The 21,020-nt window shown below is 34.5% G+C and overlaps 1 protein-coding gene across 1 annotated transcript in view; it reads left to right on the top strand.

The window, feature by feature from the left end:
• SPINK5 (serine peptidase inhibitor Kazal type 5) overlaps positions 1-21,020 on the top strand; it is a 69,944-nt gene that overhangs the window by 4,209 nt on the left and 44,715 nt on the right. The window contains exons 3-8 of the mRNA XM_024738264.1: positions 1,101-1,228; positions 3,091-3,160; positions 13,758-13,885; positions 15,675-15,738; positions 17,306-17,433; positions 18,990-19,056. Coding sequence (XP_024594032.1) covers positions 1,101-1,228; positions 3,091-3,160; positions 13,758-13,885; positions 15,675-15,738; positions 17,306-17,433; positions 18,990-19,056 — 585 coding nt within the window. The remainder of the gene's footprint in view (positions 1-1,100; positions 1,229-3,090; positions 3,161-13,757; positions 13,886-15,674; positions 15,739-17,305; positions 17,434-18,989; positions 19,057-21,020) is intronic.

Genomic DNA, 21,020 nt, shown 5'->3' with positions numbered 1-21,020 from the left:
GTGCTACCAACTGCTTCCTGTTTATAGGATGCTAGGTTAGTTACATCATTATCCATTAGATGGTAAGCACCATTTAGGCAAGGATCCTTCCTGCCTTATTTATTGCTGTATCCATGACACCCAGGAAAGTATAGTATCCTCATAATAAGTGTTTGTTGATTAACTGAATGATTATTATAAAGATATAGGAGGCTGAATAGAATTCTATAGTCTGTCCTTTGGAAGAGGTTGCCTGTGTCAGAGCTGGAGCAAAGGCTTGATTGATTTACTTATTTTTTCTGGTACAAGGATCTTTATGCTTTGTAGTTTCAAAGTCAAAACAAAACAAAAAACCAAAAGAAAAAAAAAAGAAAACATAGATTACAAAGGCTTTAAAGGACCAGTGGATTTCCTAAACTAATAGGTAGTATAACATTTTAAATCAGTACTTTACTAGGTAGTGCAAATGCACCATTAATATTAAGCTCCTAGAAAAAAAGTGAGTGACATATAGCAGGCCTTCATCAAATATATTGCAACATTTTCCTATACCTTTTAATGGCCAATATTATTGAACTGTGTGCTAGGTATTTTATATGCATCATCTTAGCACATTCCAATAATAATGGCAATAGCAACAACTATAATAATAAAGCAGGAGGAAGACGAGAGGTAGAGAATCTAATTATTGAATATCTGCTATGTATCAGGCACTCTTTGAGGGATTTACATGCTTATGATATTTAATCCACATGAAACTTATGAAACACATATACTTATATCCTCTGTTTTTACAGATAGAGTAAATGAGCCTTTGAGAAGTTCATTTGCTATGGCTATTGGGCTTGTAAGTGAGAACCCTGGAAGATAACCTCAAATCTTTTGACTCCAAGTCCCTTGTTCTTTCCATTTCACTAATGACTTTAGATGAATGCTTTTAGGTGAATTTTCAATCTCCAACAGACAATCCAGATTCATTACTTTTATTTGTATTATCTGTATCACCTGAGTGAATGTCTTCCATACAAAGCGGGTGGTGGTCATGAAATAATATTGTTCTTAGAAGGTAAAGTCTTGCTTTGATGAGATTTCTGTAAGCACTTTTTTCATATTTTCCTAAGGAAACATGCAGTGAATATAGGGCACTGATGAAAAATGGAAAACTGTTCTGTTCCCGAGATAAAAACCTTTTTCAAAGCTCTGATGGAATAGTGTTCATCAACAAATGTGCCACGTGCAAAATGATATTGTGAGTAAAGTTAAATCTTTCTTTCAAGTGTTTTGAGTTACCAGTTATTCTCTGAACTACTAAGTGTATTATTTTTATTTTCTGTCAAATATATTTTTCTAAATCTAAGTGGGTAAATAAAAATGCTTAGCAGATCACTGTGATACCTACCATCAAGTAAAGTTGGATAAATGCCACCCACTCGGAAAGATTTTAATAATCACTCATGGTATTCCAAAATATCCCAGAGGGCCTGGTATCAGTACCTCATGCAGCACTTAATAGTTTTTTGAGGATGTACTTCCAAGTTGAGTTTTCTGACCCTGGGAGAAAAGAATTCTTGAGCCTGTTAAGACCTGACTCTGTTGTACCCCTGAGAATGATGCCAGACTCTTCTTGTGAGAGCCAACCAGGAGAATCAAGATCCACCCTGACTCTGTGAGCTGCCAGTGTCTTCAGACATCTAGGATTATGCTAGCATGAGATGGACCCTAGGATTGACTGTGGCTTCCAACTCCCCACAACTCAGAAAGAATTAATATCCCGGAGGTTTACTGACATCTTTGCAATGCTTCTTAACTATTTCCTTCTCTCCAGTGACACTCCATAGGTGGTAAAGGCTTGAGTTATCAGTTGCAAGTCCTCAAATCAAAGGGACCGAATTTGGTTTTGAACAGAGAATTCATTTCTCGGTTTCTGACCACCATCAAAACTTCAACTCTGGGGGCTTCCCTGGTGGCGCAGTGGTTGAGAGTCCGCCTGCCGATGCAGGGGACACAGGTTCGTGCCCCGGTCTGGGAAGATCCCACATGCCGTGGAGCGGCTAGGCCCGTGAGCCATGGCCACTGAGCCTGCGCGTCCGGAGCCTGTGCTCCACAACGGGAGAGGCCACAACAGTGAGAGGCCCGAGTACTGCAAAAAAAAAAAACAAAAAAACACAACTTCAACTCTGATACCAAGCCAATACGAAACTTACCCACTGAAGATAATTATATTATAATCAGCTTTTAAAATGCCAAGTTGGTAATGTGTCAAGGGATTTAATCTGACATAGTCATTAATATTGGGATAACAAAGCTCTGATCACATGTGCTGCTCCTAATGAAGACACTGTAGGAAGATGAAGGAAGGCAAGGCAAAATTTAGGGAGGGAGAACTCTCAGGGCAAGGTGAACAATCCTTTCTTAGCCTCTTGAAAGCTGAATGTAAACCAGCAGGTGTAATATTTACTAAAGAGTTTCCTCCTTGTTACATAGGATGATTTGTTAGGAGACTGAAACTATAAATAGAATAAATTTATTGAAAAATAATTTGAAATAAAAATTAAATGCCTTTAGACATACAAGGTGGGTTATTTATCACTTTGAAGTCACTCACACCATTATTGTCTTTATTACTTATGTAAATTATATTGGGATAAACTTGGCTTCTTAACCTGGAAAGGAGGAGACTGTATGAGGCATTAAAGTTATCTTTAAATTGCTGAATTTGCTCTGTGGGTCCTTAGAGATTGGAACCTCAGATCAAGACAGGTGGGTAGATTTTGGATCAATCTGAATATGGTCTTTCAAAGAGAGCATTCCACAAATGATATAAATGGCTTTTAGAGTTAGTGACCACCTGGATGATGGAAGTATTTAAGGTGGGTAATCAGTTATACAGTTAACAGTAAAGATTCTTGCCTTTAATAGAACCACATTTGAGATATATTTCAGCACTGAGGAGAGATTTACAGTACCTGTGGTTATTTCCAGACATACCTCCACTTCTACCAAGCTAGATTAAGCTGAGAAGAATAGCCAAAATTAAGTTTACCATGTATGATGTTAGACCTAAAATTGGTCAAGCATATCTGAGCTATTCTGTTCTTTCCTATCTTCCAGAGAAAAAGAAGCAAAATCCCAGAGAAGGGCCAGGCCTTTAGCAAGAGCCAGGGCTACTGCCCCAGCAAAGGTGAGACTATTTGGAGTCAACTTGTCATATTTGCTTTAGAGATTATGTTCAACTCTATTCAGATCTCTTTATTTCTTAATTACTAGGTCATACCTGTTGTGAGGCCAGCTACTTAGAAGGGAGGGAACATGGCGTAGTCCAGGGGTAGGCTAAATATCTGGTACAGCTTGTCCATAGGTCCAACCCATGACCCAACTCTCTGAAAACATCTGGGGCACAGACACATGCTAAGAGGTGGTGTAAGCCAGTGTGATGTCTGCCTTCCATGGCCATTTCTCATTTCTACTGTCCTGTCTTAGCTCCAACAAGAGAATTCACGGGACTGTAGAACTAAGTTCAAGTCTCAGAATTCGGACAATTTATGTATATCTGGGTCTCAGTTTTTTCACCTGTGAAATGGAATGTGGATCAAATGAGAAACTAAGTTTTAAAAGCCAGCTACAATGTTTAACATGTGTTAGCAGACATTTGACTCATTTTATTTCCTTTCTCTTTTCCTCTTTCTCTTCCGACTGAACATATTTTCTAATACTTGGAGATTTCCCCTAATTCAAGTAAACTTGCTTATTTATATCTATTTTGCAAATTGGGATTCAGGCTAATATTTGTTGGAGAAAACTGTTCTGTGGTAAAACAATTTTTTAATTAAATAAAATGAAAGAAACTATACAGGTGCAACCCAACACATAACCATTTCCCTTTATAAATAATTTTTTATTATACAAAAATTCTTATTTATACAAAAAAATAAAAGTTATAGGCCCAGACTTGTTGAAATCTCTGTCTACAATGTCTTACAATAAGTTATTGACAAAGCTGGGGCTATTGCCAGGTATTCTGACAACTACTCATATTATTCCAGATCTCCTATGTAGCTTCTTCTCCAATATCTTCTTTCTCTTCCTCCTCTCCTGCCTCTGACACATAACTAAAATGATCAGTCAGGGAAGGCACACCCAAATTACATTAATATCCCTGGTCTAACCAAGCTACCATTCTCCTTGTCAGTGTTACTCAGGACTGTCTGAGCACCTCAGCCTCCACAGTAGACCGACTCAACCAAATCTTTGCCCGGGCTCAACCAGTCTCACTTTTAAAACAATAACATAGTCACCACACAATTGGTCAATAACTACAAACTCTTTGAGCAAAAGGGAGCTGCTTCTGTGTTCCCCCAAATCTGTGAGGGTCAGAAAACTTTATTGATACTTTTCAAATCTGCCTTTCTTTGTGACATTTAGAGAGAGGCTTATGCTATAAAATCCATTCCCTTCCTCCTCCTCTTTTTTCTTCATGAAAAACTGATATATCGTTGGTGTTTAAAAATATAAAATACAAGAAAGTGACAAACAAAAATCCCCCAAATACATACACACACATATACACACACACATCATTCTTAAACCTACTATTTTAAGACATTACTAGTGGTACGTTTTCATATGTAGACACACATTTACTGAATTTTAATGAAATAGGATTCTTAAGAAATAAAATTATAGAATATTAAGATATTATACTTCTCTGTTACCATTTTATGCCTGAATTATAATTTTGACCTCTAGATAAAGTTCCTATGGTTACATGTTTTGCTACCTAGGAAATTATTTACTTACAAATTAAGGCAGTTAATATTTGGCTGTTTGCCTTCAAGTAATTTCTGTCTAGATGTTTACTTGTCTGTGTGTGAATAGATTAATGCAATTATAGTATATTTTTATTGTTGTTATTTTCCTCTTAACGGTAAAAGAAAACAATCTACTTTCTCTGCTTAGATTTTTCCCATCAAAAATTAACCCTTTTCTCCACACTCTCTCCAGCATTTATTGTTTGTAGATTTTTTGATTATGGCCATTCTGACTGGTGTGAGGTGATACCTCATTGTAGTTTTTTTTTTTTCTCATTGTAGTTTTGATTTGCATTTCTCTAATGATTAGTGATGCTGAACATTCTTTCATGTGTTTGTTGGCAATCTGTATATCTTCTTTGGAGAAATGTCTGTTTGGTCTTCTGCCCATTTTTGGATTGGGTTGTTTGTTTTTTAGATATTAAGCTGCGTGAACTGCTTGTAAATTTTGGAGATTAATCCTTTGTCAGTTGCTTCATTTGCAAATATTTTCTCCCATTCTGAGGGTTGTCTTTTCGTCTTGTATCCTCTTGCACTCTTGGTAGGAATGTAAATTGATACAGCCACTATGGAGAACAGTATGGAGGTTCCTTAAAAAACTAAAAATAGAACTACCATACGACCCAGCAATCCCACTACTGGGCATATACCCTGAGAAAGCCATAATTCAAGAAGAGTCATGTACCACAGTGTTCATTGCAGCTCTCTTTACAATAGCCAGGACATGGAAGCAACTTAAGTGTCCATCGACAGCTGAATGGATAAAGGAGGTGTGACATATATATAAAATGGAATATTACTCAGCCATAAAAAGAAACGAAATTGAGTTATTTGTAGTGAGGTGGATGGATCTAGAGTCTGTCATACAGAGTGAAGTAAGTCAGAAAGAGAAAAACAAATACCGTATGCTAACACATATATATGGAATCTAAGAAAAAATTGGTTCTGATGAACCTAGGGGCAGAACAGGAATAAAGATGCAGATGTAGAGAATGGATTTGAGGACACAGCGGGGGGAAGGGTAAGCTGGGATGAAGTGAGAGAGTGGCATGGACTTATATATACTACCAAATGTAAAATAGATAGCTAGTGGGAAGCAGCTGCATAGCACAGGGAGATCAGCTCAGTGCTTTCTGACCACCTAGAGGGGTGGGATAGGGAAGGTGGGAGGGAGACTCAAGAGGAAGGAGATATGGGTATATATGTATATGTATAGCTGATCCACTTTGTTGTAAAGCAGAAACCAACACACCATTGTAAAGCAATTATACTCTAATAAAGATGTTAATAAAAAGAAAATTAACCCTGCTTCTTACTCTCAGAATAAGATGCTTTGTTCAAGGAGTTTCCTCTTATAGACATCTTCTCTCTCTTGCATCATCAATTTATTCTTCATTACTATGTATGTCATCCTTTAACCTTATGACTCTGATATGCAATCCATCAACAAGTCTTGGTTTTGCAACCAATGTATATTCCAATTTGACTCCTTTTCATGATTTCCATTCCTACCACCCAAGTTTTCTGAAATCCTCCATAATTTCTAATCACTAACATCTTTGGCCTATGTAGAAACTTTTGTTTTTTAATTGATCAATTCACTCATTCAGTGTTTCTCATTGACTTAAGTTGCCAACTTTGTAGGATATTAAATTCATAGGTGTGCATGTATGTGTTTCTAAGTTCCCTTTTTTGTTCATATTGTTCATTTCTTTAATAACTAATAAGACAAGTCCCCTTTCTTATCTCACTTTTTCAAAGTTGACTTACCTATGCACAGATATATATTTTCCACATATATATTTGAAATAAAAAATTTACTAAGTTTATAAAAAATCCAACTTGAGTTTGAGAACTCAATGTGGTAAAGGCTACAGAGAATTTATAAATTAATTTGGGTAAAATTGACTTTTTACAATAGTAACTTGCCCAAGTCAAAGGCATAGAATATCTTATTAATTCATATAATTTTCGTGTATCTTATGAAATCTATAAAATATTCTCCACAGGTATTTTTTGCCAATACCTATAAAATTTGTAATTTTATTGCTCTTTTGAGTGGTATTTTGTTGTTTATGGTATTTATATCTGATTATTGTTGGCATAGACAAATTCTGTTGATTTCTATAGGTTTATCTTCTGTTAAAAACCTTTATGATATCTTGTTAATTCTTATAATTTATCTTTTAATTCTGTTGTCTTTTTCTTGGAAGTTGATCACATCATCTGCAAATAATAGAAGCTTTATAACTTCCTTTTCAATCTTGTCACTTCTTTATTTCTTTTTATTTCCTTATATCATTGGTGAGGATCTAGAGTTCAATACAGTAGTTCAACAGTAGCAATGATAATGAACTTCAATCTGCCCTTTCTCTGCCTATATTAAATGCAATATAGCTAAAGTTTCTCCATTAAGTATATTGTTTACCATAGGTGTTTTTTCTATAAACTTTAGTAAGTTTAGAAGTTCCTTTCTGTTTTTATTCTTTTGAATATGTTTTGATCATTATCACATGCCTTCTCTGCAACTATTGAAATAATTTTACAATTTTTCTTTCAGTCTATTAACGTAATACATTTTTTGATAACCATGCTAAATGTTAAATCATTATTATTTTCTTAGGGTAAATCATACTTAATCATAATGCATTTTTTAATACACTGTTGAATTTGCATAGTTATTATTTAGAAAATTTGAAACTCTTTTTGTAAGTAAAATGAGTCTATACTTTCCCCTTACTAATTATTCTTATCTGGTTTGGGAATCAATATAAAATTACCCTGAGGGGGTGGCACTTCAGACTATTGCTGAATAAGGAGGTCAGCTAATTCCCTCTGCAAAGAACAACTATAAGGCTACACAAAATTGAGTAAAACAACCATTTTAGCATTCTGGAAATTGACCAGCAGCCTATGTTAATCTGACAATCAGTTATGCTTGAAAAACTGTTGGACTCTGGGTAAGAGCAATGGGATTCTATGATGTTCTTGCTCAATGATAGTCCCATCTCACTCCCATGGCTTGGTTGATATGGAGGGTCTACCAAAACAGAGCAGGCTATGTGGATCAGCAATTGCACTGCAAATGTTGAAAGGGGTTTATTTAATTTTGAGTAGTGGGCAACTGACATATCCAGAGATATTTTTGGTTACTCCAGTAAGGAGAATGATCTTAGGTTATAGCAGTAAGCATATTTCTGGCTATGTCTTCATAACAGGGCAGCAGAGACAAAAAGGGACTAAGCAATTCATAAAGTCCTGGACAATCATAGGGATGTGTGCAAGCACTTAGAAGACACAAGAAAATGCCAGTGGAAAGCAAATGCTAGGGTAGACGTAAAAGTAGCCTGAAATTTGAATACCCTCTCCTACATACACAGGTCCATCTGTGGAGGATAGACACCTTACTGGCTTGAGCATAAACTCTGTCTAATCATTGGCCTACTGCTAAGTTACACAGATCCAGGGAGAAAAAACCTAAAAAGTCAGGCTTAAAAAAAAAAACAAAAAACTACAGTCATCCCTCCATGTCTGTGGGTTCCACATTCATGGATTCAGGCAATCACAGACCAAAAATATTAAAAACAAACAAACTCCAGAAAGTTCCAAAAAGCAAATCTTGAATTTGCCCCATGCTGGCCACTATTTACACAGTATTTATATTGTACTTACAGCTATTTACATAGCACTTAAATTGTGTTAGGTATTGTAAGTAATCTTAGAGATAATTTAAGGTATACAGGAGGATGTGCATAGTTTATATAAGGGACTTTAGTATCTATGGATTTTGGTATCCATGGGGGTCTTGGAACCACTCCCCCGATGGATATGAAGGTATGACTGAATAAACATTTTCTTAGCATACACATCAACAGCTGCACACTATGGGAGAGCAAGAGATCAGAGATTTAGCTCAACCAAAGAAGCAAACAATAAAACAGCGAAAATCATCTTTGGAATAAAATTATAAATTGAGTTGCTGAGCTATATTATCTATAATGTCCAGTTTTCAACAAAAATTATGAAATAAGCAAAGTAAATAGAATATATGAACCATAGTTGGCATGAAAAAATGTTAATGGAAACTGTCTGAGTGGTTCCAGATGTTAGTTTGACAGACAGAGACTTAAAGTAGCTATTTATAAGGTGTCCAACACTAAAGAAAACAATATTTGAAGAGTTAAAGGAAAACGTAATAACAATGAATAGAGATTTTCAGTGAAAAGTTATATATAACACCCTCATATACACTTGTATATGTATATATATATATATATATACATACATATATATGTATGTATATATATAACCAAATGAAAATTCTGGAGATGAAGGGCACAATAACTCAAGTTTTAAAAATTCAGTAGAAAGGCTCAAAAGCAGCTTTGAGATTGTATAATAAAAGAAGAATTAGTAAACTTGAAGAAAGATTAATAAAGTTTAACAAAAGAAGTACAGAAGGAAAAAATATTGACAAAAATTGCACAGAGTCTCAGAGTCCTTGAGACATCAAGAATGCCAGTATGTGTGAAATAGGAATGCCAGAAATAGAAGGCAGAGACTGGATAGAAAAATTATTTGAACGAATAACGGCCTAAAATGTATCAAATTTGATGAAATAATGAATCTTTATATTCAAGAATTTAAACTATAAATGGAACAAATCAAAGAGATCTACACTTGGGCTCATCATGATCAAAATGTTGAGATCAAGAGAATGTTTTAAAAGTAGCAAAAGAAAAATGACCCATTATATATGACTGGCTTCTCATTTAAAATAATGAAGGTCCGAAGGCAATGGAAAGAGATGCTCAAAGGGCTGAAAGAAAAAAAATGTTAACCAATATTCTATATCCACAAAAATTACCCTATAAAATTAAGGCAAAATGAAGATATTCCCATATCAATGAAATCTGAGAGAAATTGTTGCTAACAGATCTGTCTTATAAGTAATAATAAAGTTCTTTAAAGGAATGACCACCAGATGGTAACTTGGAATTAGAGAAAGAAATAAAAAGCACCAGAAATGGTAAATATAGGGGTTAATATGAAGTACTCTATAAATATATGTCCCTTATTTTCACCTAGCTTCTTTTAAAGATATAATATTGTATATAGCAATGATTATAATGCTGTTTTATTGGGTGTACAAATATAACGTGTATGATAGTTACAGTACGAAAGGAGACAGAGAAAATAGAGCTACAGTTGGGGCCAAGTTTCTATATTTTACTAGAATTAAGTATTAATTGGTAGTAGATTGTGATAAATTAGGATGCTTATTATAATCACTAGAGTAACCGATCAGAAAATGACATGTATAATAAATGCATAAAATCAGCAGGAGAATAAAAAAGACGCACTAGTAATATTTAACCCAAAAAGAAGGCAATAGTGGAAGAATAGAGAAGTAAAAAGAACAAGAGTATATTAAAAACAAATAGAAACATAGCATATGTAAATACAATCCTATTGATAATTATATTAAATGTAAATGGTTTTAACATCCCAATCAAAAGGCTGAGACTATTATATGCTAAAAAAAAAACCCCAACTATGTCTCCAGTACATACTCCTTAAATTCAAAGTTTTAGAAAAATGTATTTTAAGTCCATTAGAAATGGGGCATTTTGGGGAGAGAATATCTCAGACCAATATATCAATTAGTTAATATACTTATTGATACGTTCAACTTTCCTCCTGCTTAGTACACCAGCAGAGGTATTTTCTACTTTTTTTGTAGCCATGTCTCCATTTTGGTTTTCAAATGCATTAGCATATGGATACTCACAATATGCTTTCATTGTATTATTTCTCAATGTTCAATTATTTCCAATATCACTATATATATTTTTAAATTGTCTTCTCTTTCTTTATCAGTTGTACTAGAAAACTATAACATTAGCTTTTTTATTAATTTTCTCTGTAGTTTCTGTTCTTTATGTTATTCATTCCTATTTGCTCTGCTGCTCATTTTACAGTGAATTGAGCAATAGTTAGTCTTTAAATTTTAACTTTCTAAATTTCATGACAAGTGTATTTGAAGGTATCAGTGATCATCTGTCTCAGATTTGTACTTGAAGTGTTTTCATTTGTCATTCTTTGCCAAATATTTCTTAATTTTCCTCCCTCCCAAATTTATTTAGTAACACATTATTTGATTTACAAATATGTGGTACTTTTTTTCCATTTCAAATGAACTTAATTTTATTGAACTGTGGTCAAAGAACATGGGCCATATGACACTGATCCTTTGGAATTTCCTAAGACTTTCTTTGTGGCCTGATAAATATTCTACTTTTATAAATGTTTTATATCTTCTGAAAAAATGTTTATTTTCTGTTTCTTGGATGTAGTTTTCTATTAAAATCTAATGACTTAAGCACCTTAATTTTTTCCTTTGATATATCAGCTTCTGAGAAGTGTGTGCTAAAAACTCTAACACCAGTTATTGATTTATTTAATTCTATTGGTTATCACTTGACATATTTAGAGCCTGTATTATTGAATGTATGCTCATGATTATTATACCTTCTTGTTCTTTTCTTCCTTTTACTTTATGTAATGTCCTTCTTTGTTACTTATGATGCATTTGGGACTGAATTCTATATATTAAGTATTAATATTTTTGCTTCTGCTCTCTTCTTATTCACTTTTGCCTTGTATCTTTTCTTATCCTATTATAATATTTGTGTGCTTTTTAATTTTTCTGTAGTAAATTTTTTTCTGCTAAAGTGAGTTAGAAAATACTGAAGCCAAGCTTCAGCCTCTGCCTCTCCTGGTTAAGTGTCAGGAGAGGACAAAGGATAAGACTCAGAGCTGAAGGTTCTAGAACCAATGTTAACTCCAGTTTGCTGCCACTTCACCATGTCAAGAATCCATCTGTAAGCTCTCAGAAATTGTCAGCATCAGGAAGAATTGTTCTCTGTAGGCTGTGATCCACCAGCCCTTGGTGTTTGGAGGAGATGGAGGTGGAGTAGTAAATGCTTACACCTGTTCTCATCACCTCCCAGCTGGGCTTTTGATCTGTCCATCACCCTGCCAACATCTGTGACCTAGTAGGCTGCTGTTGATTTCACTGGTGAAGCGGGAGAGGAGTGATGGCCCCAAGTTGATTGCTTGGATCCCTATCCCCATGCTTCTGCAGTTTCTCCAGAAATGATTTTTGAGAGAAAATCAGCAGCTTTTCCTTACGCTCCTGCTTTTTCCTTATGCTCCAGCCACACTTCTCTTCTTTCTGCCCCTTAAACAGGAGAATCTAGTTCCTATCACAAATCTTTTGCAATCGCAGTTCTCCATGTCTGGAATGTTCTTTCCGCAAGTCTTTAATGCCCGGCTCCTCCTCATTAATGCCATCTCACCTCAAATGTTACCTTTGCAGAAAGATCTTTCTTGACACTGTATTTAAAATAGCCCCTATTCTGGGTGCTATCATATCGTGCAGTTTATTTTTCATAGCGCTTGTTATAATTTAAAGTTTTTGTATTTACTGTCTATCTCTTCCCCTATTTAATGAATGTAAATCCGTTAGAGTACGTATTCCTTTTCTCTTTTTTTGCTGTGTCACAGTCTAGTGGAATGCCTAGAGTCTAGTAAATGTGTAATGGGTTTTGAGGAATAAATGAACAACCAAGTGAATGGGGTAACACACATGGCCATGACTTAACCTGTTTTCACTCTATTTTTAACTTCTTCCTAAATATATGACATGAAGAGTGGGGTATGTTTCATAGATTTTCTTTTCTAGTTTAAATTCTTTTTCCTTTTTAATTGTCTTCTAGGAGAGTTCCTCAGTGTAATCTTCTTCAAAAATTTATTTTACATTTGTGTCTATCCTACTTTATTCTTGATATTGTGTGCCATACTAAGTCACAGGTCCATATCCTAAGTTTTCCACATCTATAATAAAGACATTTTTGTCATGACAATAATGACATCAAAAAATTTGTTTTGCAATGTGGTATCATATTCTTTGGTTTTAGATAGAAATTAAGTTCAAGTTAACTCTGAATCAGAATATCTAGCTTATGTCACAATAATGAGTTGCCAAATAACGTTTCATAACTATTTCTTCTTCACCACAAGCCTGTAATGTGGATAGGGTGTGAATTCCCATTTTTCAGATAAGGAAAGTGAGAATCAAAGAGGTGAAGTGAGTGGGTGGCAGATCTGAGATTCCAACACTAGTCGTCAGTTATTACCTAGTGCAATTGTTTTTCTCACCAAACAGGTTTGTCCCTATATATATGTCATATTATTAGAGCAGAGATTTTCGTATTTATCTCATCATCCCTAAAAGGTGTTTAGCTTTATTGGCTTGATTATCAGTAAAGAAAACATTTAAAAAACAACAGCAACAACAGTAAATGGTCAGGATATGCTAGGCACTGTTCTAAGAACTATACATGTATTAATACATTTAAATCTCTTTATAATCCTGAGAAGTTGGTAATATTATATGCATTTTGCAAATGAGGACACTATAGCCCAGAGTGGTTAAGTAACCCAAATCACATAGCTAATAAGTGGCAGATTTAGAATTATGAACCCAGCAATCTGGCTCTTGATCATTAATCTATAATACTATAAACTTTACTGTAGCTTATAGTTTGCAGAGAGCTTTCATATCCATTGTCTACTGGACCTCCTGACTACTCTATAGAGAAGGCAGGCAGGTTTTGATTGACATACAGTTTGCTAAGTTTCAAAGAGGTGACTTGGCCCACCTCACCCAGATAGCAGGTGTCTGAAATCTTACTGAAATCATTTTTTCTGAAATCTGATTATATATTTCTGTTCTTGGACCATGCCTTATTACCCACGAGTTTATTAGTTCACTGCAGTCTCCTTATTATATTTTCCTTCTCCACTGAGTTATATTGTTGTGGGCTTAAAATATTAATCTATTTATGCACTTAAGGAATATTTTATCTCTTATAGTTTGATGTTCCTTGATCATGTCTCTTGCAGTTGAATTGCAGTGATTTCAAGAAAGGAGAAAGGGATGAGGATTTTATCTGTACCCTTATTTATGCAGCTGTTTGTGGCACAGATGGGAAAACATACAGTAACAGATGTACACTATGTGCTGAGAACGCGTGAGTATTCTCTGAAGCAGGCTTTCTCCCTAAAGCATGTTCTCTGTATAATTATATAACACATTTTTTTCTTACATCTTTAAGATAACAATCCATTTTGTGGGAGTTAGCCATCGATAAATTATTAGGATCACTTCTTTTACTATTCTTAAGGGAAAAAATATGTAGTATAACACTTTATATTTTACAAGCACACTTGTGGGCAATTTATCAGATGGTTATCACTTTCTGTGAAGTAAGACATCTGATATATCTATATCTGTATACAACCACACACATACACGTATATCTATTCATACATACATATACATACACATTTATCTGTTATCTATTTATCTCCTTTCTACCTACTTAGGAGTATATCCTTTTTCATAGAGAATTATTTAATTATTAAATGATATTTATTTATTAAATGCTCAGTAATTTATAATATTAGGGTAACTGGGACTTAATATTGAACTTCTTCCCATCTATTCAACATTCACCAAATGTAGCTAAAGCATCTCACTGCCCTATATTTTGTCCTCATTTGGTTCTTTCTCTACCCTCCGGGCTAGGTTTGGTTATTGACTGTCTTCAGCCAACAAGATGGCATCCCTCCTTTACAGGTTCTGGCTTATGACCTCAGTCTTGAATTGGCTGCTTTTCAGTTTTTGCAAATATAACAACCAATGTTTGAGAAGGCTAGTAAGAGATAATGATAAATATTCAGTCTTAAGGTTCTACAAGCTTTATCCTTCCTTATAATAAGTATCTTTACCAAACCACAACTGAGTTACATCACTCTGATCCCTCACATGACTGCATTTTCAGAAATACACTCTAAAACTATGTCTTCCACTTTCACCAAGGGTCAATATAAAGAAACAGAAAACAAAAAATAGGTAAAGGAAGAACAATTTTTTATTACACATGTATTTGTAACACTACTATGAACACACTGTACACTAGTTCTTACCATGTTTTATGTGGGGAAGCCTGTGATAGCTTATCTAAGCCTCTAATTTCTGGTATATGACTTATTATTAGACAATGAGAATCATCCTGCTCATTGTGTTTCTTTCTTAGTTGTCTGCTAGGAAACTCTGCAATAACACTGGAATTCAATTTTTATATTTTTCCTCAGCTGATCTCTTTGGGTATAACTTTTTTCTTATCACTTTTAACTACTTAGTTTTTTTTCCTCCTATTGTTTTTATTATATTTTTATTGTTATACAGATGGTTATAGATCTTTTTAGAGAGTAGGAAGTGTATCATTTTTGTGCTCCTGTGTTTTCAGATATGCTTTTAAAGTTCTATGAGACTGAACAATATTAATTAGGGCCTTACATACTTTCCATGAAAAACAAAATATTAGTTATCATAACCCAAATGAAGAATGGTATAATAGTATGCTGGGGACTATAAACTTGAATTCGATTATTTAAAACAACATGATCAACAACAAAGTTCTTTGGGTGAAAAAAAAAATAGTTCCTTGGGTGGCATCTAATATCTAGTTACAAGATTTACTTTTTCCCACTCTTCTGATATGGGTCCTCTCTGGAAACAGGAAAAAAAATCTGGAAATAACATTTACAGGTCTGAATCTTATCAGCTCTCCAACATGCTCTCCAAATTTCTTTGACTGTAATTTATAAACACAGACTTTCGTTAGAAAAAGTAAAGAATGCAGTGTGACACCTATTTTCAAAAGCAAAGGAGAATCACAATACATGAAGAAAAACTGCATTTGGTGAGAAGTTCCATGATATTAAACTGCTGTGTCTACTAACTTTTAATTCCAGTAAAACCAAAGGTCAAGTTGGCATAAAAAGTGAAGGAGAATGTAAGAAGAGTAATCCAGAGCAGGTGAGGACGAATGTCAGAGTTGGGGGGAACACTGGGGGGCTGACTTTGAAAAGAAAGAAGATGGTCTCCTCTTCCTTCTTTGATGGGGGTGTTTGGAAAGAATTCATTCTTGCTGCACCTGAAATGGAATACTGCTCATTTAGATGAAAAGCAACTGATAGTTCCCGAAACGGGAGCGGGTTACTTTGGTATTTAGACCTTTCATCTCTATTTCTGCTTTCTATGAAAACAAAGGAAGGGAGGGAGGGAGGGAAAGGAAACTACATGTGTTGTAGAAAGGGAACTACTTCAGTTAACTTAACCTGAGTAGAAACCCCAGCAATGTCACTTGCAGTCAGGAGATTTTGGGCAGATTACTTAACCATACTTTACCAGTGCTTCCATATCTAAAAATGACAGTTGGGCTAACACCTTCTTTCTATGCTAAAATTCTGTGAGCCTGTGATAATAGGGGAAGTGAGTGAGGTTACCCCCATCAAGACATTTAGCACATTGTATTTTTTTCTTTAGATTTATTTAAACTATATTTTTTGTCTTTTTAAATTGAAGTATAGTTGATTTATAATGTTGTGTTAATTTCTGCTGTACAGCAAAGTGATTCGGTTATATATATATACACACACACATTCTTTTTTATATTCTTTTCCATTATGGTTTATCATAGGATATTAGCACATTGTATTTTTTTTAGCTGTATAGCATTATTTTTATGAGAAAAAGATAAATATATGTATATGTGTGTAAATATGCTTTTGCTTTTATATGCTTAGGGAAAAAAGGGAGATACCTAAAAAATCACAAATACATTTATCCCTGGAAAGTAGGATTACTCTAGGATAGTGGTTTTCAATGTTTTTTGTCTTAGGACTCATTTAAACCCTTAAAAATTATTGAGGACCCCACGGAGCTTTGTTTATGTGAGTTATATCTATAGATATTTATTGTATCAGGAGTAAAAACTGAGAACTTGAAAAATATGTTTATTTTTCATTTTAAATTACAATAAACCCATTGCACGTTAACATAAATAACCTATTTATATAAAAAGCCACATTTTCCATAATTAAACAGTGAGAAGGTAACATTGTTTTATCTTTTGTAACTCTCTCTTTTACTGAAGTATAGTTGATTTATAATGTGCTAATTACTGCCGTACAGCAAAGTGATTGTTATAGATATACATTCTTTTTTTTAATATTCTTTTCCATTATGGTTTATCATAGGATATTGAATACAGTTCTCTGTAGCACGTTGTATTTTAAATGTCTCTTTGTATCACCCAGTAGATTGTGAGCAAGTTGAGGCAAGGACTGTGTTCTACCTTTGTTCTAACACATCATAGGTTATCCACGTTTACTAATAAATGAATAAACAAGTAAATGAGTCCTATAGTTAACCATGTGAATTATACAGTACTTACTGACCTACTTTTACATGACTGGCATTGCTCTAGGTAGCTAGTGTGCACTAGGCAGAGGGGCACTGGGTTCTATAAAATTTCTGAAAATGGTGTTGTAAGCATTACCATCCGGATGGTAAATGTCAAGTTTCTTTCCCTGTTCTTCAGGATATATGTAGTGATTTTCGGCCTTATGTGAAGGATGGAAGACTTGGATGCACAAGGGAAAATGAACCAGTTCTTGGTCTTGACGGAAGGACACATGTCAATAAGTGTGTGATGTGTGCTCAGCTATTGTAAGTATCCTCACCCCCAAGCTGGCTAGCAGGTGGACCTGATGAGAATGTACTTGGTTGCTATCCTGCGAACCACTCCACAGAGAGATAAAGTCCTTTTCCTCAAGCATGTTATCCTTTGTCTTTATAAGGTGAAATGGGCCTTGCTCCCAGAGTGGCTTCTTCTCTTTTTAATTCATATTATCTGATAAAGTTTCTTTCTTTCTTTTTTTTTTTGCGGTACGCGGGCCTCTCACTGTAGATAGGGCTTCCCTGGTGGTGCAGTGGTTGAGAGTCCGCCTGCTAAAAAAAAAAAAAAAAAAAAAAAAAAAAAAAAAAAAAAAAGGAGTAGATAAAGCGGTTATGCTAGTTATTTATTTAATTATAATGACTTGAAAATGCACAGTGTTTTATAAGGCATAATATTTCAAAATTTAAAAGGTGCTCTCGTGGAATAATCTAAGTCAGTCATTTGACATGCACTGCTTCATTCAGGCATGTAGAGATACTCTCACTGAAGATGACAGTCTAATTTAAAATAATGTCATGTGGCTGAATTTATTAGTTGTATAAAAGGTGGGACTTTATGAAAGGGAAGAACTGTTGGGTTAATCTTTCTCTCAGTGCCTGACACTGCTCTGAGCACTGAGACACAGATACGAGTAAGATCCACAGAGTCTTTAATATTCTGACTGTTAAAGCATAGATTCTCTAATCCGTTTGTCAGCAAGCCTTAAAGTGCTCTATTTATATCACTGGATTTTTAAAATCAGGAGAGAGAAAGATTTAACAGATTAAAGGACTTCACATCTGTCTTTTAAAATTATAGTATGCTGTGTGGAATTCAAGGGCATGTCCTCTCAGGTTTAAAAAGTTATTATAACTGGTTTCCAGACAGGAAATCATCCTCATTTCCACTTTCTTATCTAGGAGGCATGCATTTTTAGTGCTCAAACCTGCCCTAATTCTATGATCCTGTGTTTCTTTCCATGTGCTAGCTAAAAAAGAGAATCTGACCTCCCTGACTCCTGGTTGGTTTCTTCCTCTGTAGAACTAAGATAGTCTTGTCTATCTCCAAGTTGAACTGCAGTTAGATAATAGATCTGAAAGGACGTAGAAGCTCAGTTCAATGTAGCTTTTATTGACAAGGGTGCTTTTACATGAAGGCAAACAAGTACTTTACAAGGTTTAAAAAAGCTATACATAAGGGTGTGGATGACAACATGTACTTCAAATGCTTAGTTTGGTTTCATCCTTGTCACAGCATTGTTTTAAAGCTCTTGGTTCTTCCTGTTAAAGCAAGTTTTCCTGACAATCTTCTGTGTGTCAATCAAGGAGTCACACCCATCCAGTTTTACAGAACAAGGCTTCTAATTGATTGTCAGTGAGTCAGTTTCACACCGATCCTTATCTTTGGCAATTTTCTGGCTCAAACATTCAAGACAGGCAAAGCTTGTCTCATATAAGTGGATGGGTTGAGCAAGTTGAGCAAAGGATATGGAAGTGCTTAGCACAGAACTGGACACTGAAGATATGATAAAGTCATAAACCGACCAACTATTTTCTTTTCTTAACAGCTTAAAAGAAGCTGAAGACAATGCCAAGCGAGAAGGTAAAACCAGAATTCAACGAACTGCTGAAAAGGTAAATTTCTTATCAACACAATTTGGTTCTTGTGGACATAAATATTAACAATTTATACTTGAACCTTTAAGGTAATTCAATCATGTCATTGTTCTTCATTATTCATGTCATTGTTCTTCATTATTACATTGAACTTTTCTCCTTAATTTTAAAGTTTCCCAAGTTGAATTCCTAGTACAATATTCCTAGTATAATATTCCTAAGTATATTAATCACTAGATTCAAAGTTAAAATAGCATTTCCCACCTAAAGCTCAAAATACTCTGCTTGCTTAAAAAAAACAAGACAAAGTTTATGCAAATTAAATTCTGCTTAGTTTCCACCAGACTTCTCTTTGACTTAATGTAAATTACTTTTGCTTTGAATAAATTAGTTAAAAAGGCAACTTAATATAAATTTGACAGGAATAACTTGAAAATAATTCCAGAATCTTTTAAACAGTATATCCACTGGTGTATTTTATGTATATTCCCACTGATGCAAATGAGTTATTCATTTTTCCATTATGGTTATTATGTTCAGAGAGGCATGCATTTATAAAGGTCATGCTTCTGATTAAACAAAAACCTCAAACAATTATTGATATTGTTTTTAAAATAACCTTAAAATTAAGGTTTTTCAAATTATTCGATGATTTAGTTTTTCAATCTAGTATAAAAAATTATTCCTTTCGTTAATTGAATATGCATTGTAGATAACACAGCCTGGATTTTAAATCACCAAGGTTATTAAACCCTACTTTCAATGAAAGTGATAGCAGCTACTTTGGTAATGAGTAGTCTTTTGTTGAAAAGTCAGAACACCTGAGTTTTAGTCCTTCTCTGGGTGTGTGAAACTGAGCAACTCATCTCTTCTGTCCAGGTCTCAATTTTCATTATTCGTAAAATAAGGAGGCTGGGTAAATGATCTCAATTTTACCCTCCTGTTGGATTCTGATTCTGTGTCCTGCACCCTTTGGTGCTAATAAAAAGATACTATTTTTGTGGATTGTAGGGCATATGTTTTCCTAAGGGGAGACACAGGTGCAATTTTTGGTAGTTAAGAGCTGAACTTCCACTTCATAATGCCATTCAATGAAACAAATGTCACACCCTAAATAGGGCATTCAGAATTTAAATTAAGAAACACAGAGCATTCACAATTATCCATAATGTGTTCAACACTCACTGAGATTTGAAAAGCAATTTTGTTGTGGTGGTTGTTAAATTTCAGTATAACGCTTTGGGTCATCTTGTGATATTCAACATTTTATTACTTCATAAACAGGGAGTTTCTTTTCCCTTGTCTTTCATCATGCCTCAGCTACTTTTCCTTCTTTTTGTCTGTGGCTGGGATCATTGTTTTGGTGGGGTCATTGGACATGATTATGTTAAACAGGACTGCATTATTGTGATGGCTCAATATTTGCCCCATAATTAACCTGTCAGTGGGTTGATCACACAGCATTTCTTTAGAATCTCCTTGGATGAATCACAACTTATAAACTGAAATTATCATTGTTTCTTTTATGGGAACCATTGAGCATCAATTTTATTACCACACTGTGATTATCAGGTGACTGTCTTCTGCATCTGTATTCCTAGATTGTTACAACCAGGAAGTTCGGAACACACCCATTACTCCTCTAAAGACAAATATCTCATTAGATTCTCTTTTAAAGTGTCCTAATGAAGTGTGAGTTATATATTTTTTTAAATCAGAGAATACTAGATCTAGAAAAGGTCCTAAAGAGCAGCTATTCTGAAAACTGCCTTTGTGTTGGTAGTGAGACTGAAGTCTCAAAGGTGATGTGACTTTGCTATGGTCTCCCAGTGAGTTAGAGCCACAGTTTAATTTCCCTTCTGACTCCAAACCACACTCTTTTTTAAAATACATTTTTTAATTGAAGTATAATTGATATGCAATATCACGTTAGTTTCAGGTGTACATCACACTGATTTTATATATATATATATATATATATA

Source organism: Neophocaena asiaeorientalis, unplaced genomic scaffold (genome assembly GCF_003031525.2).
Source record: "Neophocaena asiaeorientalis asiaeorientalis breed wild unplaced genomic scaffold, Neophocaena_asiaeorientalis_V1.1 scaffold404, whole genome shotgun sequence".
NCBI lineage: Eukaryota > Metazoa > Chordata > Mammalia > Artiodactyla > Phocoenidae > Neophocaena > Neophocaena asiaeorientalis.
The sequence above is the reverse complement of the archived record's forward strand: the minus strand, read 5'-3'. Positions and strand labels throughout refer to the sequence as shown.